Below are 25,146 nucleotides of genomic sequence, written 5' to 3' on the forward strand. Positions count from 1 at the left end.
TTGAACTTGCACGGGTCCGCTCAACTCTAGTGGTGATGCAATTCCACTTTACTTCACTATAAAGAAATAGCTGGGAACTTCCCATTATGGGAAGGAGCATTGACCTCACACTACGAGACATTGTGGATGAATGGCCCTTCATGCAATAGACAATATAACTATTTAGTTAAGAGAGTACAAACGGGGACCTAATATACAGGGCACTCTCTTAGCTATGTAAATTTATAAAAATATGCCAGGGCTCAAGGGACCCTGGAGAAGTAAATAAAAGTGCCAGGACAGTTGCCCGCCAATGCCTGGCTCCACCATATCAGTAATCATTCGTAACATTATATAACTCCAAGCTATCGTGTGTATTCTTGCTCTGCTTTTCATTCTGCTCTGAAAGATTCAATCATTAAGCAAGATCTGCTTAATCAGAGCCAGTTGCAGAACACAGCCCCAGGAAACCTTTTTCACAATATTTGGGGAAGATCCAATGAAACCTCCCAGTATAACAACATATTAGAACATACAAGGCAAAGAGACACAGCAAAAAGTAGATGCAGGTAACTCCAGAGCCATGGCTGACCCGCAGAATGCCTTGGCCATCTTGATTGGTGTTATTACTTTTACGTTCGCCTTATTTTACTGGAAACATTTATGGGAGAGAAGAAGGATGCCCCCTGGACCTCTCCCATTGCCGATTTTGGGCAACTTTCTCCTGATCTATTCTCAGGGATTGATGCCATGCTTAACAAAGGTAAGTCTGTTATCGGTATCAGTGTCTTCTTTAATGGTTGTGTTGTCCGTTGCAATCTGATAATCGTCGTATAACACCATAACTTACAGGCCCATATTGGAAACTAATGCTGCCATGGGCCCTAAAATTGAATATAAATCCATGTGTTTAGTGGCACAACTTAGTCAATGGACAACTGTCCCTGGACCTTCCCCAAGAGGAAATTCCACAAAAACTTCTGATGTCTTCATGATACTCTCTACTTGCGAAAAGCTGCGTCTCTAGAGAAGGGGGAGCAATAAGGCACTGTTCACATGGGAGCTGAAAGCAGAACTGGGGAAGCCCGAAATGTAGGAAGGAGAAGGTCTTTGCCTTATAGTGAAATCTCAATAGATGGTCACTTCCGAATGACAGATAAATTATACTATTCACACAAAGCCATTGCCTCCAGCAACCACATAATAAGAGATTATGGCAAAAATGATCTTGTTGTCTTGGTAGTCACCACATTATTTTTAGAATACCTTATGTTGTTGTTGTTGTATTACTGACATGGATGATTTTTGTTGCTGTTGAATTTGTTGCAACTTCTCCCCCTCTCCCAACCTCATAATTAATCATATTGCCCCAAATTCACCAGCTGGAGGTGCCGGCTTAACTCATCTGGCATGGGACGTGCTCAACACAGGACAAAAAGCCACTTCCAATACAATATGATAAGATAGAGACTTGCATTTGAGGTTTAAGTTTCGAGACTTCCCAAAACATATCTGCATCAGAAAGCTCACAACCTGATGTTAACAGGTACTCAATACTGTATAAGTATCATTAGGCACTATATGGTGGTAAATGTATCTGTACTCCGTATGGTGGAAAACCAAGGCCCAATGAATTGCACTAGCCAATATAAAATCAGCCTTAGACCTCTAAAAAAATGAAAAACATGTAATCACCAGTCTCAACTAGACAGCCAGAGGGGTCACACAGATATTCCACTGCTATCACCAATTTGTCACAAACATCATTGTTTTTGGAGAACACAGTGAGTTTATTGTATACTGTATATGCGACTGATTCCAACTCATGGAAAATGTATATATATATATATATATATCTTGGTAGAGTCACTGCCCAGCTCCACAATAATCCAGGAAATATGCTAGTGTGCCGCCCCCGTGCCAGCAGCCTGCGCTGCTCGGGTCCGGATCTACGGTACGGCTCAAGGGGTCTTCCGGACCCGGGGGTCGCGCGGACACTCCGAATAAAAGGGGGGATGTATTTGTACGGGATTGTTTGTAAAATGTCTGTGGTAAACCAACCGGATGGTGGACGGCTGCCGCAGATGGGTGTATCTGATCCCACACCCGAGATGATAATCAAAGCCTTTCTCCTCTGCACTCTGTATTGTGTTGATGGAACTTCCCAGTATGGAACACGGGAGTCCACTCCTGGTCCTTTGCTTGGGAGCTGTGCCCGTCTGACGCTGACCCTTGAGATCTATGGGCCCTGGCGGTTGCCTTATCCCTCACGGTGGGTGGTTGTCTACTTTTCGGGACTTAAGGCCGCTTTACACGCTACAACATCGCTAGCAACTGCTAGTGATGTCGAGCGCTAAAGAACCCGCCCCCATCGTACATGCGATATCGTGTGATCGCTGCTGCAGCGAACACTATCGCTACAGCAGCGTCACACGCACATACCTGCTCTGCGACGTCGCTGTGACCAGCGAACCGCCTCCTTTCTAAGGGGGCGGTTCATTCAGCATCACAGCGACGTCACAGCAGCGTCACTGAACCGCCGCCCAATAGAAGCGGAGGGGCGGAGATGAGCGGGACGTAACATTCCGCCCACCACCTTCCTTCCGCATTGCTGGCGGCAGCAGGTAAGGGGAGGTTCCTCGTTCCTGCGGCATCACACATAGCGATGTGTGCTGCCGCAGGAGCGATGAACAACTTCGTACACCGAGCAGTAGCGATATTCGAGAATAGGGGGGCATGTCACCGATGAGTGATTTTGACCGTTTTTGCGACGATTCAAAATTGCTCATAGGTGTCACACACAACGACATCGCTAAAGCGACCGGATGTGTGTCACAAATTCCGTGACCCCAACGAGATCGCTTGAGCGATGTCGCAGCGTGTAAAGCGGCCTTTAGGTTGGAACAGGACCTAAAATCCTGCCCTCAACCGGTTAATTAGCTAGGCCGTCGGTGCCGGTCCTGACTTCAGGGTCCGAGTACCCCCTCTGTGCACACGGTTTCCGGAAAGGTTCTCTTGTGTCTGTACCGGCGGGCTCCTACCCTGTCCCGGTCTAGCTGGGATCCCCAGCTCCGTCTTCCTGTCTCCTGTGGGCTCTGACTACTATCTGCCACCTAGCCAAGGTGTCAGGGCTCCGACCCTGGCACCTGTCAGCTCAAGCTCCAGGCCTTGACTCCTGAGCTCCTCTTAGACTCAACTCCTCACTACACTCCAACACTCAAACTCAAACTGACTCTTTTCCCGCCCAGGGACTGGTGTTGTGCAGGGACCTAAACTGTGTAACTCCTGGTTTTCCAGGGCATCATAATAGCTCCCACCACCAATTGTTTATGTAGGTAGATTGGACATCCGTTGCAGGTAGTGTATTGCTTTGGGGATGCGGAAAATAGTGCAAGAAGAGCAAAGCTATTACATTTTATATATGTAATCTGAAAGGCAGGCAGTGTTTATAATAATAATATACAAAAGATGTTACAAAGGGGACAAAACAATAGGGTATTTACAATTACATAAAATAAAAAGGATAAAAAAAAGTACTTGACCTGTGTTCACAGGGGTAGCACTATTCTCTTTTTGGAGGAAAGTTCTCCTAATAGAAAATATGGATCAATCTGACACCGAAGTGCACCTTTCAGCATCAAACAATGGGTCAATTCAGCTTTCTGTATTTATTCATAACCAGTCACTGTCACATACCTCCTGTTGGTGACTTGATGTGGGTGTGGGTGTTTGTGGGATGTGCTCGGCCCTTCAGAAATGTATGTGATCCCCAACTGTTTCAATATGTTTGCCCCTGGAGGTCCCAGGTGGGAGATATTACCATCATCTTTCTTATCATGATTTTATTTGTTCATAGATAGGAAACCTGACATAGATATTGTCATCTACCTGCCTGATACTAATTTGGAGATCATAGGCATGTCTCACAGTTATGAAAAATATGTATGTCCTTGCTTTGGGAATCCAAAGCTGAAAATATACAGTATTTTACATCAATCTTTGATTGTTACAATCCCCAATATTCATAATTTTGCACCATTGCCCAAGTGAAAAAATCTTTTTAACTGAACACACTGGTTCCTGTGAAAGGCTATGTTTCCGCCCTTAAATATACATAATCCAAGCTTCATGTCTGGACTGTTTCTTATGCTGAATATTAATTCCCTGTCCACCAGGAGGTCCTGCTTCAAAAATGTTGGAAGTGTAAGCTCTGCCCCCTGTCAAAATAGGTTTTAGACACAAGTGCTTGTGCACTTTGCAATTTTAACCATTTATGAACATGATACAAGTCCTTTAAATATGAACAAAAAATGGATTAAGTGAAAACTTACAACAAAAAAAAAACCTGTATGGTCAAAAAGATTTTTTATATGTGTACATTTTAGTACAAAAGTAAGATGGTGTATGGATGGAAAACTTGAGGCCGAAAAGGACTGATCGGTACAATACCTAATATTGGAAACCAAAGAAAAAATTACAGATAGTCCAACAACTATATGAAAGAATGTATATTTTATTGAATGAAACAAAAGAAAGGTGTGTGGATAACACAAGTAAAAACAGACCGCATATACAAAATATGAATTTACATGAAACACTATAGGCTATACAATAAAGTCATATCATGTGGACTGCAGCCACACCATAAAATACAATTCATAAAGTGCAAATATTGTAAATTACAATTCATATCGCATGATGGTATACAGATTGCAAGTACAGTGTGGACCATGCTACATGGGCCTGGGCCTAGTGTGGCCCGTGGGCCACATCCAACCATCTTGCTGTTCTAGTCCGACCCGTGGATGGAGACAGCCGAAGGTCTGAAAACAGTGGACCATGGGCTACACATCTACTGCCCGTCTACCTTGCTTTCTGATATCATCGATATTTGCATCCACAGGATGTAGAGAGAGTTGAACACATTGATAGAGAACAGTGCCGCTTGCTCTGTCTTCCAACAGTCAGCGTGAGACACAGCAGACACGATGATGTCACATCTTCGCATGTGCTAAATGGACGTCAGTGCACTGTAGACCGGAGAAGAGCGCCAAGAAAAAGGTAGCAAGGTGAGCATGTGGTGTTTTTTTTGTCCATGTGCATGTGATGTTTGTGACGTGCCCACGGGGTTACTCATCACCATTACGTGTCGATTTGGGTTGTCACAGGCCCACTTCCATGACCCCGGCGGTGTCAATAAAGATGGGGATGGGGATGATGGGAGTAGTTATGCCACCTGTGGTATGCGACCAGTTATTAGATGCCGCTGCGGGAAGTCTCTCTTCTGAGGCAGATGATGACACAGCTTGAGTGTTGCAGCTCTCCACAGGTAGAGCTAGGCCCCAGGGAGGATGTTGGGAGTTGTAGTCGCCTATGGTGCAGGGACGCGATGATGAGAGCGCCGGCAATAACGGGACAACACAGAGGGTGCAGTTCAAGTTCTTTACTCACTGGAATAACACCGCCTTTGGAGTGCCGTGCTCCGCTGTGATGGGCTCCAGCCGATCCTAGAGAGTTCAGAGGTCAAAGCTGGTGTTTCCTTCTGTGTGTCCTTACCAGTGGTCTTCCCTCTACCCCAGCTCCTGGGCTGTGGAACGGGTCACAGGTGTCTGCTGCACTCCCCGCAAACCCTGGGATCCCCATTCTTCCTAAGAACCCAGGTTGACCTTCCAGCTCCTGACTACGGGCCCCATTCTGTGAAGTATTTTACGACATTACGACATCTCTCCTGAGTCTGACCTGGTGCTTGCTGCGCCTGGGGCTAACTGAATGCTGTGTGACATACAGTGCCTACAAGAATCTTCAACCCCCTGCAGATTTAGCAGGTTTGATAAGATGCAAATAAGTTAGAGCCTGCAAACTTCAAACAAGAGCAGGATTTATTAACAGATGCATAAATCTTACAAACCAACAAGTTATGTTGCTCAGTTAAATTTTAATAAATTTTCAACATAAAAGTGTGGGTCAATTATTATTCAACCCCTAGGTTTAATATTTTGTGGAATAACCCTTGTTTGCAATTACAGCTAATATTCGTCTTTTATAAGACCTGATCAGGCCGGCACAGGTCTCTGGAGTTATCTTGGCCCACTCCTCCATGCAGATCTTCTCCAAGTTATCTAGGTTCTTTGGGTGTCTCATGTGGACTTTAATCTTGAGCTCCTTCCATAAGTTTTCAATTGGGTTAAGGTCAGGAGACTGACTAGGCCACTGCAACACCTTGATTTTTTTCCCTCTTGAATAAGGCCTTGGTTTCCTTGGCTGTGTGCTTCGGGTCGTTGTCTTGTTGGAAGATGAAATGATGACCCATCTTAAGATCCTTGATGGAGGAGCGGAGGTTCTTGGCCAAAATCTCCAGGTAGGCCGTGCTATCCATCTTCCCATGGATGCGGACCAGATGGCCAGGCCCCTTGGCTGAGAAACAGCCCCACAGCATGATGCTGCCACCACCATGCTTGACTGTAGGGATGGTATTCTTGGGGTCGTATGCAGTGCCATCCAGTCTCCAAACGTCACGTGTGTGGTTGGCACCAAAGATCTCGATCTTGGTCTCACCAGACCAGAGAACCTTGAACCAGTCTGTCTCAGAGTCCTCCAAGTGATCATGAGCAAACTGTAGACGAGCCTTGACATGACGCTTTGAAAGTAAAGGTACCTTACGGGCTCGTCTGGAACAGAGACCATTGCGGTGGAGTACGTTACTTATGGTATTGACTGAAACCAATGTCCCCACTGCCATGAGATCTTCCCGGAGCTCCTTCCTTGTTGTCCTTGGGTTAGCCTTGACTCTTCGGACAAGCCTGGCCTTGGCACGGGTGGAAACGTTCAAAGGCTGTCCAGGCCGTGGAAGGCTAACAGTAGTTCCATAAGCCTTCCACTTCCGGATGATGCTCCCATCAGTGGAGACAGGTAGGCCCAACTCCTTGGAAAGGGTTTTGTACCCCTTGCCAGCCTTGTGACCCTCCACGATCTTGTCTCTGATGGCCTTGGAATGCTCCTTTGTCTTTCCCATGTTGACCAAGTATGAGTGCTGTTCACAAGTTTGGGGAGGGTCTTAATTAGTCAGAAAAGGCTGGAAAAAGAGATAATTAATCCAAACATGTGAAGCTCATTGTTCTCTGTGCCTGAAATACTTCTTAATACTTTAGGGGAACCAAACATAATTCTTGTGGTTTGAGGGGTTGAATAATAAATGACCCTCTGAATAAACTTTTCACAATTAAAAAAAAAAAAATAAAAAAACAAATAACATTCTTTTTTGCTGCAGTGCATTTCACACTTCCAGGCTGATCTACAGTCCAAATGTCACAATGCCAAGTTAATTCCGAATGTGTAAACCTGCTAAATGTGCAGGGGGTTGAATACTACTTGTAGGCACTGTAGCTCCTCACTTCCCCTGCAGGTGCCCTGCCTTCCGGGTTGCTGAACTAGTGGGCAAGAGGTCCAATACCTCGTTATGGCCCCCCATGGCACCTACCCTAGCCCAGTCCCAGTGATAGAGCTCCCTAGTTGTGTGTTGGATGTGTTGTGGTGGTTTACCGGCGATGATCTCATCCGTATCCGAGATGAATACTGCACCTCGGGTGAGATGCAGTACCCTGTGGTGCCTGAAGCCGCAGGGGCACCATACTTGCATTATGTAGTAGGCTGAGTGGGGACTTAAAATGTATACAGTCCCTGACAGAAATTCTGTTGCTTATCCATGTTATGTAAATAAAAGCTTATTATCTGACTTTAATTTCATTCATTGGTTTTATAAATTACTCTTTTGACAGCTGAAACCCTCCCAAATTTGGTTTAGGTTATGAAAATAAAGTTGCTTCAAAGCTGAAATATTGATAATTTAATGAACACAGAAAGGTCAGATTTTGGCAAGACAAAAGTTTTGTCGCCCACAGAAAGTATGTGAAATTCAAACAAATAATTAACTTCTAATACAAAGCTATGTTGCATAACATTGGTGAATGAAGTTGTGGTGCTATTAAAGCCATATTTAATATTTTGTATGACTTCCATGAGCTTGAAGGACTGCATCCATGCGGTTCAACAATGATTCATACAATTTATTGATGAAGTCATCAGGAATAGCAAAGAATGCAGTCTTACATGCCTCCCAGAGTTCATCTAGATTCTTTAGTTTTGTCTTCCAAGCTTCCTCTTTCATCCTACCCCAAACATGCTCAATGATGTTCATGTCTGGTGACTGGGCTGGCCAGTCCTTGAGCACCTTGATCTTCTTTGCCAGGAGGAACTTTGTTGCAGAGATGGATGTATGAGATGGAGAACCATCCTGTTGCAGAATTTGACCCATTTTATGATGAGGAATGTAAGAGGTAGCTAATACTTCTTGATATTTTAGGCTATTGATATTGCCTTCTACCTTGAAAATGTTTCACACACCCCCAGACCCAGACCATGATCTTTCCACCACCAAAGTTAACTATTTTCTGGATTCATACGGGCTCCAGTAGGTCTCCTGCAGTATTTGCGGCACCTGTGGTGTAATTCAACTGAAGATTCATCAGAGAAATTCACCTTCTGCCACTTTTCCAGCGTCCATCTGTTTAGCAGGCTGTGGGACTTGGCAAATGCCATACGTTTTTTTAATTGCCTTTTCTTTAGTGCTGGCTTCTGGGCACTGATTCGACCATGGAGGCCATTTTGAGACAGAATCCTACAAACTTTTCTAGTTGACACAGGGACTTGAGGTGACCAGGCCTTTTGGAGCTCTGCTGCAGTGGAAGAGGGCCTGGCTTTGGATTTTCTAACCAACAAACGTTCCTCCTGAGCAGTTGTCTTGCGGGGTCTGCCGGACCTTGGCTTGTCAAAAACATCTCCAGTCTATTAAAATCTTTTTTTTTTTCTTTGTACTCGATGCTGAGACACATTAAAGGTGCCAGCCACCTCTGCAGTGGATCTTGTCTTCAACCTCTAGATCAGAGATTCCCAACTCCAGTCCTCAAGGCACACCAATAGTGCATGTTTTCAGGATTTCTTTAGCATTGCAAGGGTGTTGGATTCAGTACCTTTGCAGGTGATTAAATTATCACCTGTGCAATACTAAGGAAATCCTGAAAACATGCACTGTTGGTGTGCCTTGAGGACTGGAGTTGGGAACCTCTGCTCTAGATAATCAAGGCTTAGGTCACAGGGTGGATTTTTGGCATGTTGTCAGAGGTCAAGTTGTAGTTCAAGTGAAGGTCTGGGGTGCTGGGTTTCTCTTTAGACACACCCACTAATTAACCGATCATTTAGGGAGCACAGGTGAGGATGTAAATTAGGATTGGGTGCATTATACGACAAGGCGACAAAACTTTTGTCTTGCCAAAATCTGACCTTTCTGTGTTCATTAAATGATCAATATTTCAGCTTTGCAGCAACTTTATTTCCATAACCTAAACCAAATTTGGGAGGACTTCAGCTTTAAAAAAGAGTAATTTATAAAACCAATGGATGAATTTAAAGTCAGGTAATAGCTTTCATTTACATAACATGGATAAGGGACAGAACTTCTGTCAGCGAATGTATATACATAGTGACATTATGCATATTTTTCCTGTACCTCGATTCCTTCCATCCGTTTTGCATTCTATGTGTTCATACTGATTTACTATTGACTATGCTGTGATTGCTGTATATACGGTGATATTACATATACTGTATATACCGTGCACATGATATGACTTTATTGTATAGCCTATAGTGTTTCATGTGAATTTATGCTCTGGATATGGGGTGTTTCTTTTGAGCCATTCATAAAAATATACATTCTTTCATATATTGGACTATCTGTCTTTTTTTCTTTGGTTTTCAACTCCTTTCACTGCGCATAGTGCTAAAACATGCAATAGTCAAAAAACAAATATATATCTTCTAAGGAGGTCTCTGATACTTTCACAGTTGGCTGAGAAGTTTGGTCCCGTTTACACTTTGTACTTTGGCTCAAGACCTACGGTGGTTCTGACTGGATATCAGGCAGTAAAGGAGGCACTGGTTGAACTGGGAGATGCTTTTTCTAATCGAGGCACTTTACCAATTTTTGATCATCTATTTCACAATGGAGGTAAGTTTATAGCCAACAGTAAAATATATCTTTGTATCGTGTTAGCCAGTAGAGATAAAAAAAAGTTTGTTTAAAAGAACTGAGAGTCCTCAGTAGTTGATACCTTTTAATGGCTAATAACTGAAAAGATGGTAATAATTGCAAGCTTTCGAGACTACTCAGGTCTCTTCATCAGGCATGGTATAACACAAAATCTGAAGAGTCACCTATTTATACACAACAGGACATAGAATAGTGCAGTGAATAAAAAACAAAAAAAAAACAAGTCCTGTGAAGCAGAACTATCACTATGGCAAGGGGGCAAACTGTTGTGGCCATAAATATTGTTGTGGTTCAAAGATAAGCAGTGTGAAAGTTTTATTGTCCTCTGATTGAGGTCTGGTCCTGGCTGGGAAGCCCCAATGCCCCCCCCCCCCACCCCCCATGCTCTGAAGAGCACATTTCTTAATTGATGTAAAAAGATATAAATCCATGAGGCACATTCATTCCTGCTCTGAATGTGTCAAAGGTCATCATAAGTTTGTACTCCCAGACTCTCCTGTCTCTTTGGGACTTGAAATTCCACACCTTGTCTGCAAATTGGGATTCTGATCTGGCATATATATGCTAAGTTATATGTAACGGATTGTTAAAAATCCACATTTAACTTTTAGGATCGCTACTTCCAATAGGTGGCGCTGCGCTAGAGTTTGTCTCCTCTCCTGGAGAGAAAATTTGAATATTTTGCAGAGGGGCATGGCAGCTATAAGTCCCCTTACTAGCACCCAGTCAGACTGGCTTGCAAAGCAAGAAGGCCAGCGGAGACATGTTTCTCAACGCTGGCAGGAAACTAGCCAGGTCTTTCACCGGGAAGGAACAACCACGGGAAGGGCAGTCTCCAGTCAAGGAGACCACCTATGCCAAACATGGTATCCATCCACAGACAGCCGTTTTGGGGTATTTGCCCCTCATCAGTGTGGAGTAGGAATCTGGCTAGTGGGACATTGCCTAGTAAAAGACTATGTGAGCAAGGATGGTTGACCTTAGGGAGATCAACATCCACCACTGCGGAGACACCATCACGTGTTTCTCAACGCAGTGATTCTAGAGCAATACCCCCTGGGAAATATTCAAAGCAAGAAGGCCTGCAGAGACACCATCACATGTTTCTCAACGCTGGCAGGAAACTAGCCAGGTCTTTCACCGGGAAGGAACAACCACGGGAAGGGCAGTCTCCAGTCAAGGAGACCACCTATGCCAAACATGGTATCCATCCACAGACAGCCGTTTCGGGGTATTTGCCCCTCATCAGTGTGGAGTAGGAATCTGGCTAGTGGGACATTGCCTAGTAAAAGACTATGTGAGCAAGGATGGTTGACCTTAGGGAGAGCAACATCCACCACTGCGGAGACACCATCACGTGTTTCTCAACGCAGTGATTCTAGAGCAATGCCCCCTGGGAAATATTCAAAGCAAGAAGGCCTGCGGAGACACCATCACATGTTTCTCAACGCTGGCAGGAAACTAGCCAGGTCTTTCACCGGGAAGGAACAACCACGGGAAGGGCAGTCTCCAGTCAAGGAGACCACCTATGCCAAACATGGTATCCATCCACAGACAGCCGTTTCGGGGTATTTGCCCCTCATCGGTGTGGAGTAGGAATCTGGCTAGTGGGACATTGCCTAGTAAAAGACTATGTGAGCAAGGATGGTTGACCTTAGGGAGAGCAACATCCACCACTGCGGAGACACCATCACGTGTTTCTCAACACAGTGATTCTAGAGCAATGCCCCCTGGGAAATATTCAAAGCAAGAAGGCCTGCGGAGACACCATCACATGTTTCTCAACGCTGGCAGGAAACTAGCCAGGTCTTTCACCGGGAAGGAACAACCACGGGAAGGGCAGTCTCCAGTCAAGGAGACCACCTATGCCAAACATGGTATCCATCCACAGACAGCCGTTTCGGGGTATTTGCCCCTAATCAGTGTGGAGTAGGAATCTGGCTAGTGGGACATTGCCTAGTAAAAGACTATGTGAGCAAAGATGGTTGACCTTAGGGAGATCAACATCCAACACTGCAGAGACACCATCACGTGTTTCTCAACGCAGTGATTCTAGAGCAATGCCCCCTGGGAAATATTCAAAGCAAGAAGGCCTGCGGAGACACCATCACATGTTTCTCAACGCTGGCAGGAAACTAGCCAGGTCTTTCACCGGGAAGGAACAACCACGGGAAGGGCAGTCTCCAGTCAAGGAGACCACCTATGCCAAACATGGTATCCATCCACAGACAGCCGTTTTGGGGTATTTGCCCCTCATCAGTGTGGAGTAGGAATCTGGCTAGTGGGACATTGCCTAGTAAAAGACTATGTGAGCAAGGATGGTTGACCTTAGGGAGATCAACATCCACCACTGCGGAGACACCATCACGTGTTTCTCAACGCAGTGATTCTAGAGCAATGCCCCCTGGGAAAAATTCAAAGCAAGAAGGCCTGAGGAGACACCATCACATGTTTCTCAACGCTGGCAGGAAACTAGCCAGGTCTTTCACCGGGAAGGAACAACCACGGGAAGGGCAGTCTCCAGTCAAGGAGACCACCTATGCCAAACATGGTATCCATCCACAGACAGCCGTTTCGGGGTATTTGCCCCTCATCAGTGTGGAGTAGGAATCTGGCTAGTGGGACATTGCTAGGCACCACCTATGCCAAACATGGTATCCATCCACAGACAGCCGTTTCGGGGTATTTGCCCCTCATCAGTGTGGAGTAGGAATCTGGCTAGTGGGACATTGCTAGGCAATGTCCCACTAGCCAGATTCCTACTCCACACTGATGAGGGGCAAATACCCCGAAACGGCTGTCTGTGGATGGATACCATGTTTGGCATAAGTGGTCTCCTTGACTGGAGACTGCCCTTCGCGTGGTTGTTCCTTCCTGGTGAAAGACCTGGCTAGTTTCCTGCCAGCGTTGAGAAACATATGATGGTGTCTCCGCAGGCCTTCTTGCTTTGAATATTTCCCAGGGGGCATTGCTCTAGAATCACTGCGTTGAGAAACACGTGATGGTGTCTCCGCAGTGGTGGATGTTGATCTCCCTAAGGTCAACCATCCTTGCTCACATAGTCTTTTACTAGGCAATGTCCCACTAGCCAGATTCCTACTCCACACTGATGAGGGGCAAATACTCCAAAACGGCTGTCTGTGGATGGATACCATGTTTGGTATAGGTGGTCTCCTTGACTGGAGACTGCCCTTCCCGGGGTTGTTCCTTCCCGGTGAAAGACCTGGCTAGTTTCCTGCCAGCGTTGAGAAACACGTGATGGTGTCTCCGCAGGCCTTCTTGCTTTGAATATTTCCCAGGGGACATTGCTCTAGAATCACTGCATTGAGAAACACGTGATGGTGTCTCCGCAGTGGTGGATGTTGATCTCCCTAAGGTCAACCATCCTTGCTCACATAGTCTTTTACTAGGCAATGTCCCACTAGCCAGATTCCTACTCCACACTGATGAGGGGTAAATACCCCGAAACGGCTTTCTGTGGATGGATACCATGTTTGGCATAGGTGGTCTCCTTGACTGGAGACTGCCCTTCCCGTGGTTGTTCCTTCCCGGTGAAAGACCTGGCTAGTTTCCTGCCAGCGTTGAGAAACATGTGATGGTGTCTCCGCAGGCCTTCTTGCTTTGAATATTTCCCAGGGGGCATTGCTCTAGAATCACTGCGTTGAGAAACACGTGATGGCGTCTCCGCAGTGGTGGATGTTGATCTCCCTAAGGTCAACCATCCTTGCTCACATAGTCTTTTACTAGGCAATGTCCCACTAGCCAGATTCCTACTCCACACTGATGAGGGGCAAATACCCCGAAACGGCTGTCTGTGGATGGATACCATGTTTGGCATAGGTGGTCTCCTTGACTGGAGACTGCCCTTCCCGTGGTTGTTCCTTCCCGGTGAAAGACCTGGCTAGTTTCCTGCCAGCGTTGAGAAACATGTGATGGTGTCTCCACAGGCCTTCTTGCTTTGAATATTTCCCAGGGGGCATTGCTCTAGAATCACTGCGTTGAGAAACACGTGATGGTGTCTCCGCAGTGGTGGATGTTGATCTCCCTAAGGTCAACCATCCTTGCTCACATAGTCTTTTACTAAGCAATGTCACACTAGCCAGATTCCTACTCCACCCTGATGAGGGGCAAATACCCCAAAACGGCTGTCTGTGGATGGGTACCATGTTTGGCATAGGTGGTCTCCTTGACTGGAGACTGCCCTTCCCGTGGTTGTTCCTTCCCGGTGAAAGACCTGGCTAGTTTCCTGCCAGCGTTGAGAAACATGTGATGGTGTCTCCGCAGGCCTTCTTGCTTTGAATATTTCCCAGGGGGCATTGCTCTAAAATCACTGCGTTGAGAAACACGTGATGGTGTCTCCGCAGTGGTGGATGTTGATCTCCCTAAGGTCAACCATCCTTGCTCACATAGTCTTTTACTAGGCAATGTCCCATTAGCCAGATTCCTACTCCACACTGATGAGGGGCAAATACCCCGAAACGGCTGTCTGTGGATGGATACCATGTTTGGCATAGGTGGTCTCCTTGACTGGAGACTGCCCTTCCCGTGGTTGTTCCTTCCCGGTGAAAGACCTGGCTAGTTTCCTGCCAGCGTTGAGAAACATGTGATGGTGTCTCCGCAGGCCTTCTTGCTTTGAATATTTCCCAGGGGGCATTGCTCTAGAATCACTGCGTTGAGAAACACGTGATGGCGTCTCCGCAGTGGTGGATGTTGATCTCCCTAAGGCCAACCATCCTTGCTCACATAGTCTTTTACTAGGCAATGTCCCACTAGCCAGATTCCTACTCCACACTGATGAGGGGCAAATACTCCGAAACGGCTGTCTGTGGATGGATACCATGTTTGGCATAGGTGGTCTCCTTGACTGGAGACTGCCCTTCCCGTGGTTGTTCCTTCCCGGTGAAAGACCTGGCTAGTTTCCTGCCAGCGTTGAGAAACATGTGATGGTGTCTCCACAGGCCTTCTTGCTTTGAATATTTCCCAGGGGGCATTGCTCTAGAATCACTGCGTTGAGAAACACGTGATGGTGTCTCCGCAGTGGTGGATGTTGATCTCCCTAAGGTCAACCATCCTTGCTCACATAGTCTTTTACTAGGCAATGTCCCACTAGCCAGATTCCTACTCCACCCTGATGAGGTGCAAATACCCCGAAACGGCTGTCTGTGGATGGATACCATGTTTGGCATAGGTGGTCTCCTTGACTGGAGACTGCCCTTCCCGTGGTTGTTCCTTCCCGGTGAAAGACCTGGCTAGTTTCCTGCCAGCGTTGAGAAACATGTGATGGTGTCTCCGCAGGCCTTCTTGCTTTGAATATTTCCCAGGGGGCATTGCTCTAGAATCACTGCGTTGAGAAACACGTGATGGTGTCTCCGCAGTGGTGGATGTTGATCTCCCTAAGGTCAACCATCCTTGCTCACATAGTCTTTTTCTAGGCAATGTCCCACTAGCCAGATTCCTACTCCACACTGATGAGGGGCAAATACCCCGAAACGGCTGTCTGTGGATGGATACCATGTTTGGCATAGGTGGTCTCCTTGACTGGAGACTGCCCTTCCTGTGGTTGTTCCTTCCCGGTGAAAGACCTGGCTAGTTTCCTGCCAGCGTTGAGAAACATGTGATGGTGTCTCCACAGGCCTTCTTGCTTTGAATATTTCCCAGGGGGCATTGCTCTAGAATCACTGCGTTGAGAAACACGTGATGGCGTCTCCGCAGTGGTGGATGTTGATCTCCCTAAGGTCAACCATCCTTGCTCACATAGTCTTTTACTAGGCAATGTCCCACTAGCCAGATTCCTACTCCACACTGATGAGGGGCAAATACCCCGAAACGGCTGTCTGTGGATGGATACCATGTTTGGCATAGGTGGTCTCCTTGACTGGAGACTGCCCTTCCCAAGGTTGTTCCTTCCCGGTGAAAGACCTGGCTAGTTTCCTGCCAGCGTTGAGAAACATGTGATGGTGTCTCCACAGGCCTTCTTGCTTTGAATATTTCCCAGGGGGCATTGCTCTAGAATCACTACGTTGAAAAACACGTGATGGTGTCTCCGCAGTGGTGGATGTTGCTCTCCCTAAGGTCAACCATCCTTGCTCACATAGTCTTTTACTAGGCAATGTCCCACTAGCCAGATTCCTACTCCACCCTGATGAGGGGCAAATACCCCGAAACGGCTGTCTGTGGATGGATACCATGTTTGGCATAGGTGGTCTCCTTGACTGGAGACTGCCCTTCCCGTGGTTGTTCCTTCCCGGTGAAAGACCTGGCTAGTTTCCTGCCAGCGTTGAGAAACATGTGATGGTGTCTCCGCAGGCCTTCTTGCTTTGAATATTTCCCAGGGGGCATTGCTCTAGAATCACTGCGTTGAGAAACACGTGATGGTGTCTCCGCAGTGGTGGATGTTGATCTCCCTAAGGTCAACCATCCTTGCTCACATAGTCTTTTACTAGGCAATGTCCCACTAGCCAGATTCCTACTCCACACTGATGAGGGGCAAATACCCCGAAACGGCTGTCTGTGGATGGATACCATGTTTGGCATAGGTGGTCTCCTTGACTGGAGACTGCCCTTCCCGTGGTTGTTCCTTCTCGGTGAAAGACCTGGCTAGTTTCCTGCCAGCATTGAGAAACATGTGATGGTGTCTCCACAGGCCTTCTTGCTTTGAATATTTCCCAGGGGGCATTGCTCTAGAATCACTGCGTTGAGAAACACGTGATGGTGTCTCCGCAGTGGTGGATGTTGATCTCCCTAAGGTCAACCATCCTTGCTCACATAGTCTTTTACTAGGCAATGTCCCACTAGCCAGATTCCTACTCCACACTGATGAGGGGCAAATACCCCGAAACGGCTGTCTGTGGATGGATACCATGTTTGGCATAGGTGGTCTCCTTTACTGGAGACTGCCCTTGCCGTGGTTGTTCCTTTCCGGTGAAAGACCTGCCTAGTTTCCTGCCAGCGTTGAGAAACATGTGATGGTGTCTCCACAGGCCTTCTTGCTTTGAATATTTCCCAGGGGGCATTGCTCTAGAATCACTGCGTTGAGAAACAAGTGATGGTGTCTCCGCAGTGGTGGATGTTGATCTCCCTAAGGTCAACCATCCTTGCTCACATAGTCTTTTACTAGGCAATGTCCCACTAGCCAGATTCCTACTCCACACTGATGAGGGGCAAATACCCCGAAACGGCTGTCTGTGGATGGATACCATGTTTGGCATAGGTGGTCTCCTTGACTGGAGACTGCCCTTCCCGTGGTTGTTCCTTCCCGGTGAAAGACCTGGCTAGTTTCCTGCCAGCGTTGAGAAACATGTGATGGTGTCTCCGCAGGCCTTCTTGCTTTGAATATTTCCCAGGGGGCATTGCTCTAGAATCACTACGTTGAGAAACACGTGATGGTGTCTCCGCAGTGGTGGATGTTGATCTCCCTAAGGTCAACCATCCTTGCTCACATAGACTGGCTTGCAAAGTCTCCATAAGGAGAATAGTGTTCCCCCGTGGTCCCACAAAGCTTCTTATAGCCAGATCAGACTCCCCCCTACTTTGCACTGACGAGGGGCAAGCCCCCCCGAAACACCGTGTCTGCAAATTGGGATTCTGATCTGGCATATATATCCTAAGTTATATGTAACAGATTGTTAAAAATCCACATTTAACTTTTAGGATCGCTACTTCTAATATGTGGCGCTGCGCTAGAGTTTGTTTCCTGTCCTGGAGAGAAAATTTTCAGTACCAGCAATTTCATGTCCATGATGCTGTGGTCTGAGTTACAAAAATGATTGGCCACAGGTAGATCCATCCTTTTTTCTCTAATTGTGTGGCGGTGAGAATTCATCCTTGTCCTGAGCTGTTGTCCTGTCTCCCCTACATACAGACCTCCAGTTGGACATTTGGTACATATAATTAAGTACACCACATTGGTTGGGGTGCAGCTGAAGGTACCTGGGATCTTGTAGTCCTGAAGTGATCTGGGAATCTTTATCTTGTCCGTTGTCAATATAAATGGACAGGTCTAACATTTTTTCTGGTTGCAGGGAAATGTTCCTGTTGTTGTTGGAGAGGACAGGGAGCTTCTGACAATGATGCCTCTTAGATTCGGGGGCTGCCTAAAACACAGAAGTGGGGGATCTGGAAAAATAGATTTTAATCTGACATCTTTTGGCAGTAATGGTTGTAGTTTCCGTGCAGCTCCTCTAAACACCTCCAGATGTGGATTGTAGGTGATTACAAGAGGTATCAATTAAGAAATGTGCTCTTCAGAGCATCCGGTGGTGGGGTGGGGAGGGGGGGGGGGCATCACAGCCTGGACCGGACCTCAATCATAGGACAATGAAACTTTCACACTGCTTATCCATGGACTACAACAATATTTATGGCCACAACAGTTTGCCCCCTTGCCATAGTGATAGTTCTGCTTCACAGGACTTGTTTATTTTTTGGGGGGTTTTTTCACTGCACTATTCTGTGTCCTGTTGTGTATAAATATGTGACTCTTCAGATTTTGTGTTATACCATGCCTGATGAAGAGACATGAGTAGTCTCAAAAGCTGCTATTATTACCATCTTTTCAGTTAGCCATTAAAAGGTATCAACCACTGAGGACTTCAGTTCTTTTAAACAAACTTTTTTTAGCCAACAGTAGACAGGCTAGCAATGGTAGGTACAATACTGATTTCTTTGTAATTTAGGAGTTTTGGCTTTCTGGTACCCGCTTGGGCATGCCCATGTAAGAAGGTGGTTGGCGTAGGAAAACCTCCCCCTGAAGACACCGACCATAATGCTTTAAAGGGAACCTGTCACCAGATTTGGTGACTATAAGCCGCGGCCACCACCAGTAGGGTCTTATATACAGCATTCTAACATGCTGTACATAAGAGCCAGGCCACTGTGTAGAATATAAGAATCACTTTATAATACTCACCTAGGGGGTGGTGCAGTGCAGACTGGTTGGATGGGTGTCTCCTTTTTCCGGTACCGGCGCCTTCTCTTTTGGCCATCTCTGTTCTCCTTCTTCTAAAGCCTGGGTGCATGACATGTCCTACGTCATGCACATGCGCTGGCATTGAGGTCCTTCGCAGGTGCACTACAATACTTTGATGTGCCCTGCTCACGGCAGATAAAAGTGCGCCTGTGCAGGACCTCAATGCCGGCCTGTGTGGATGGCAGAGCTGGGGATCTCAGCTGCATCCCACAGTAAGTACACCAGGGGTTAAGGAAAATATTTAGCCCCTGAGAGGGGTCTTAGGGGGATAAGTACCTGGTACAGGAAGAAGCTAAGTAGAAATAGATGGCTGCCTAAGGAGAAAGGTGTGCGGTGTGCAGAGGTCGGACTGGTCCCCCTATTGGCAGGTCCCCATTGTCGGAAGTACTGCTGCGCGATTATGGGGGTATGCGGGACCCTGAGAACAGTTCAATGAGAATGCCAATCTGCTGATAGAATCGCAGCCATAAGGAGAACAAAGGCCCCGTTACACGGGACGATATATCGTGTGATTGCATGAGCGATCGCACCCGCCCCCGTCGTTTGTGCATCACGAGCAATTCATTGCCCATGGCGCACAAAGTCGTTAAACCCCCGTCACACGTACTTACCTCTCTAACGTCGCCGCTGTCGGCAGCGAACATCCTTTTCCTGAAGGGGGATGAACGTTCGGCGTCACAGCGACGTCACACAGCGGCCACCCAATAGAAGCGGAGGGGCGGACATGAGCGGGACGTAACATCCCGCCCACCTCCTTCCTTATTGCCGGCGGGACGCAGGTAAGCTGTTTTCGTCATTCCTGGGGTGTCACACATAGCGATGTGTGCTGCCTCAGGAACGACGAACAACCGGCACGCAGAAGCAGAAACGAGATTATGAAAATGAACGACGTGTCAACGAGCAATGATAAGGTGAGTATTTGTGCTCGTTAACAGTCGTTCGGAGGTGTCACACGGTACGACATCTCTAACGATGCTGGATGTGCGTCACGAATTCCGTGACCCTGACGACATATCGCTCGATATATCGTACCGTGTAACGCCGCCTTAAGAAGAATTAGTACAGTGCAGGTGGAGTGCACAGAGAAAAGAAGAGTTTGACTTTATTGTAGTAGAAAAGTAAGGGTTACGTTGAAAAGAAACCCATTGTGGCGTCTCCTTGCTTGAACCGGATCCCAAAGAGGAGAAGAAGCCGAGGCATCCACTGCAGCAAGTAAGTGAACGCACCCCATACATGTGTGGGGGTCGCACCCAGACATGACACAGGCCACGACCACAGCGCCCCCTGCCATGCTGTTACACCCAGGCACCAGGCACATCGTTTAATATAAAAAAAAACAAAGTAAAGTTTATTGTCTTTTATAAACTCTTATTTCTAAAAAGGAACACAGCTTTCTTCAGAACAAATCAATAACAAAACAGTCCTTTCTTTTTGGGTAAGTCAAAAAGAAATCAGTCTCTCGAATTTGCTGTCACAGGCACTTCTTAGCCTCTGACATAGAGTATCCACCATGAAGTGTCTTTCTTCAGCTTCAGCTCAACACACCTTACTGAGCTAACCCAGCTCATGTCATAAGGCCTGTAAGACCCAGACTGGAGTATGCGAGCGGCCTTTCCCACCCAGTCTCTATTGGTAGCTCCGAAATCCCAGACCCAAAGTCCAAAATCAATCAAAGTCAAAATAAAACCATCTCAGTAACCTTTTGTTACTCCTGCATTTTCTCCTGGGACTTAGATCACTGAGGCCAGCCACCTCGATGACACATTTCTCCCATCCGGGACCTTAACTTCTTCTTCCTTACAGTAGCGACATCTCTTGTACCTAGAGCTAAGAAGCAAAAAAAGACATTTTAATTAGAAAATTGAACCATATCTGTCCTTTTCTTTTAAGGATTGGCGCTCTCCAATAATGAAACTTGGAGTCAACTAAGACATTTTTCTCTCACGACTCTCAAAGATTTTGGAATGGGAAAGAAAAGTTTGGAAGAACCTCTACAGGAGGAGGCAAAGCACCTTGTGGATCACTTCAAAACATTAAACGGTAGGGTTTTTTTTAATACACAGTTGTTAAGAACATTCCTTTATGTAGAAGGTTAAAGTAGTAAAGACAGAAATCTTGGAACCAAGAATACATTTCTCAATTTTAGAGAAGAATTGCATGGGTAGACCACGGGCACATGAAGTTTCCAAATCTCAACATTTTAGACATTTTTCTGCCTTATGCAGTAGTTTTTCGTAAACGAACAATCTGTTTTCTGATGTATTGTACAGTATGTTGTTCGCCATGATAAATTACTGCCAAACTAAAACATTACATTCGAAACTAAGGTTATTTCTTCTTTTAGGGCAGCCTGCTTACCCCAACAAAGTTCTGACGTTTGCAACTTCTAATGTCATTGCAAACATAGTATTTGGAACACGCTATAGCTATGATGACAAGAAGTGGCAGAGATTTCTCCAGGACACTCATGATGCTTTTGAACTCGTCTCATCCATCTGGGGACAGGTGAGAATGGAATTTTGTAATTATAAAATCATCAAGGAGGGTCTCTCATTCTGGAGGACTTGACATGTCCATAATTACATGCATGGCCCAATGGTTCTTGTAACAACTGTGTTATGCTTTATTATCATCTTATGATTCTACTTTTGCAAATCTTTGTTAAATAATAATCAGTTTCCCCTACTGCAGGTACCACCACCCTGTCACTAGTTGCAGGGATGAGGTATGGGGGTGCTTACATTTGAAGACAAGCAGCATATGTCATTGCCATAGTTTGTTGAGGGATAATTAGCCAATTAATGGGGTCGATAAGAGAACAAGGGAAGGTTCAATGGTCAATGAACTTCCAGGAGTTGGAAGGGACCTCTAGGGTCATCTGGTCCCATCCCCTGCTCAATGCAGGATTCACTATATCATCCCACACAGATGTCTATCCAGCCTCTTTTTCAAGACTGCCAATGAAGGGCATCTGAGTAGTCACTACCTCTGGTAGGAGCCTGTTCCGCTCGTTGATCACCCTCACTGTCAAAAGGTTTTTTCTAATATCTAAACTGTGTCTCCTCCCATTAAGTTTCATCCCTTTGTTTCTAGTCTTTCCTTTTGCAAATGAGAATAGTGCCGATCCCTCTACAGTGTGACAGCCCTTCAGAAATTTGTAGACAGCTATTAAGTCTCTTCCCAATCTTCTTTTTTTGGAAGCTAAACATTCTCAAATCCTGTAATTGTTCCTCATAAGAAATGTTTGGTAGACTGGTTACTATACTGGGGCTTTTCTCTGGAATTTGCTCCAATATTTAAGATAAGGTCTAACCAAAGAAGAGTAGAGGGGGATAATTACCACACATGATCTAGACTCTATGCTTCTGTTAATACATCCCAGAACTGTATTTGCCTTTTTTGCTGCTGCATCACACTGTTGACTCAGGTGCATTCTGTAATCTATTAGTATATCCAGATAGTATATCTAAATAATCCCTGGATGCCATTTTTGATTCACCCTATTACGTTCTGACTTTCTCTGTGCCTATTGTTACTGTCTGGGATCCAGTTCTCAGACTCAGTATTTCCCCCCCTGGCTATTGGTTGCTATTTTGTCCTTCCAATCTCTCTGATTCTGACCTGGCTTACTAAGTATTTCTTTCACCGTGCTCGACCAGCCAGCAGCTACTTTGTAAATGCAACACATTCAACCTGCAATGAAGGCCAGAATTCTAGTATCTACTGTAACAAATAACAGGATGGTCCTAGATTCTTCTGAATACTGTAGAGTGGCTTGTGCAATGGTTGTCGATGACAGTCTACACATTGGTCAGTACATAGAAGTCTGGTCAAGTTTTTGTGAGTAATTAGTTAATGTATCTAGGTTTGTTCGTATTTCATCTGCAATTTTATTTTCTTCCTTGCAGCTATACGATATCTTTCCTAGAATCATGCATTATTTACCCGGGCCCCACAAAAAAATATTTAGTCTACTCAAACCACTTGAAGAGGCTGTGAAAGAATCAGTTAGGAGCCACCAAAAGACACTGGATCCAGCTTGCCCTCGAGATTATGTTGATTGCTTTCTCCTCCGTATGAAGCAAGTAAGTGGACAATGGAAAAAGACTGTAAATTTAATTTTGATTAGTTTGTAAAACTTAAAGTAAAAAATTAAATAGAAAAGGTTAATCAAGATACCTGTACGTATGCAATATACTGTTAATAGAGATTATTTGGTCAATGATAGTCCAATAAATAGCAGGGCCTAAAGGGGGTGTTACACGCAGCGATATCACTAGCGATATCGCTAGCGAGCGTACCCGCCCCTGTCGTTTGTGGATCACGGGCAAATCTCTGCCCGTAGCGCACAAAATCGTTAGGAGCCGTCCCACGGACTTACGTGCCTAGCGACGTCGCTGTTGCCGGCGAACCGCTTCCTTTCTAAGGGGGCGGTTCATTCGGTGTCACAGCGGCGTCACTAAGTAGCCACCCATTAGAAGTGGAGGGGCGGAGATGAGCGGCCGTAACATGCTGCCCACCTCCTTCCTTCCTCATTGCCGGCGGCCGCAGGTAAGATGCAGTTCATCGTTCCAAAGGTGTCACTCGTAGCGATGTGTGCTGCCACGGGAACGACGAACAACCTGCGTCCTCTACACTCAATGATTTTATGAAAATGAACGACGTGTCAACGATCAACGATAAGGTGAGTATTTTTGATCGTTAACGGTCGTTCGTTGGTGTCACACGCAACAACGTCGCTAACGATGCCGGATGTGCGTCACAGAATCCGTGACCCCGGCGACATATCGTTAGATGTTGCGTGTAACGCCGCCTTAACACTTTTTCATAGTCACAATTACTGTCGATATTCCCCACTTACCAATTCGCAAGGAACATCTGGAGGTTTCTGGAAAATATAGACACCTCCCAGAATCCTGTAAGGTTTGGAAACACCCTACTTTGATGTTTCAGGAGCCTTCCAGCAATGCCAAAAAGTAATTTTCTTCCAATTTTGTTTTAATTGCGGTGATATACAGAGCTTTGTCATCCAGGGGCACATTTAAGGACAGCAAATGATGATTGATAGTCTCATGACTTTCTGGCATGTCCAGGCCTATGTAAGTGAAGGAGTGGCACGGGGCAGTAGTCGTGAGCAAGGGCGAGCCCCTGCATCCAGGCAGAGCTTCTCTTCTGGGCTGCACCCCAGCCGCCTACAAAGTGCAATTAACGACACCAAAACCCTCCCTTCTCCAAGGGTATTGTAGTTTCGACATGAACTTCAGTATAACTTTCAACTGTTCTTTACTTCACACAGTGTTCTTGAATCACACTCACTGCGGGCACATAGCTTTAACGTTTCAGGCTTTTTACACTTTAGTTAAATTTCACACTTTGCTTTAAGACTGTGTTCCTCTCCATGTAACACCATAGCTGCAAGCAATAAATTCAAAGTCTCCAACATGGCTCTATCTGCGTCCCACCCACAGGGATTCAGTTTACCACTGGATGGAGTTCCTTCACCACTGGCTCTATGTCGACCTGTTCAACCAGGTCTATGTTAACTTTCACCGAGTCCAGTCCAATTGGAGTCAGTCGCTTTCCAGAAGTACACTTAGAGCCAAGGATCACTACTTCTGGAGACAGGCAATGACTTTTCTCTGACCCGGCTACTGAAGTGTTTCCTTCTCACTCGCTCCGGATTACCCAGTGTGACCCTGGGGGTCTGACCAAATTAACCTCTGGACTTCAACTCACTGTACCTCCCACAGGTACAGCTCCTGTACTCCACTCTCTTGTGACCCTATCTCACGAAAATGAGGAAATTCTTACTGCCATTTCCTCTTACTGTGGAATAGCCTCTTTTCTCCACTACACCTCAGCCCTAAGCTTTCCCCTACAGCTATGGGACCCAGAACCGATGACACCTAGTGATGTCTGGCAACTGGCAAACACTGTACCCGAAGGCACGCATATAAATAACATTTCACACAAATACACATGTATGAACCATGACATCTTCAGGGCGCCAGGCGCCACAAGGTTCTGCACTTCAGCCAAGGTGTAGTATTCATCCCGGGTAAGACAAGGATCATTCACCGGTGCACACCACAAC

At 46.1% G+C, this 25,146-nt stretch overlaps 1 protein-coding gene across 1 annotated transcript in view; it reads left to right on the plus strand.

The window, feature by feature from the left end:
* Positions 1-415: 415 nt before the first annotated feature.
* Positions 416-25,146, plus strand: part of LOC142251102 (cytochrome P450 2G1-like) — a 38,948-nt gene continuing 14,217 nt past the window's right edge. The window contains exons 1-5 of the mRNA XM_075323614.1: positions 416-742; positions 9,880-10,042; positions 20,943-21,092; positions 21,397-21,557; positions 22,961-23,137. Of these exons, the coding sequence (XP_075179729.1) occupies positions 563-742; positions 9,880-10,042; positions 20,943-21,092; positions 21,397-21,557; positions 22,961-23,137 (831 nt within the window). The 5' untranslated portion in view covers positions 416-562. The remainder of the gene's footprint in view (positions 743-9,879; positions 10,043-20,942; positions 21,093-21,396; positions 21,558-22,960; positions 23,138-25,146) is intronic.

The sequence above is a fragment of the Anomaloglossus baeobatrachus genome, chromosome 9 (genome assembly GCF_048569485.1).
Source record: "Anomaloglossus baeobatrachus isolate aAnoBae1 chromosome 9, aAnoBae1.hap1, whole genome shotgun sequence".
NCBI classification, from domain to species: domain Eukaryota; kingdom Metazoa; phylum Chordata; class Amphibia; order Anura; family Aromobatidae; genus Anomaloglossus; species Anomaloglossus baeobatrachus.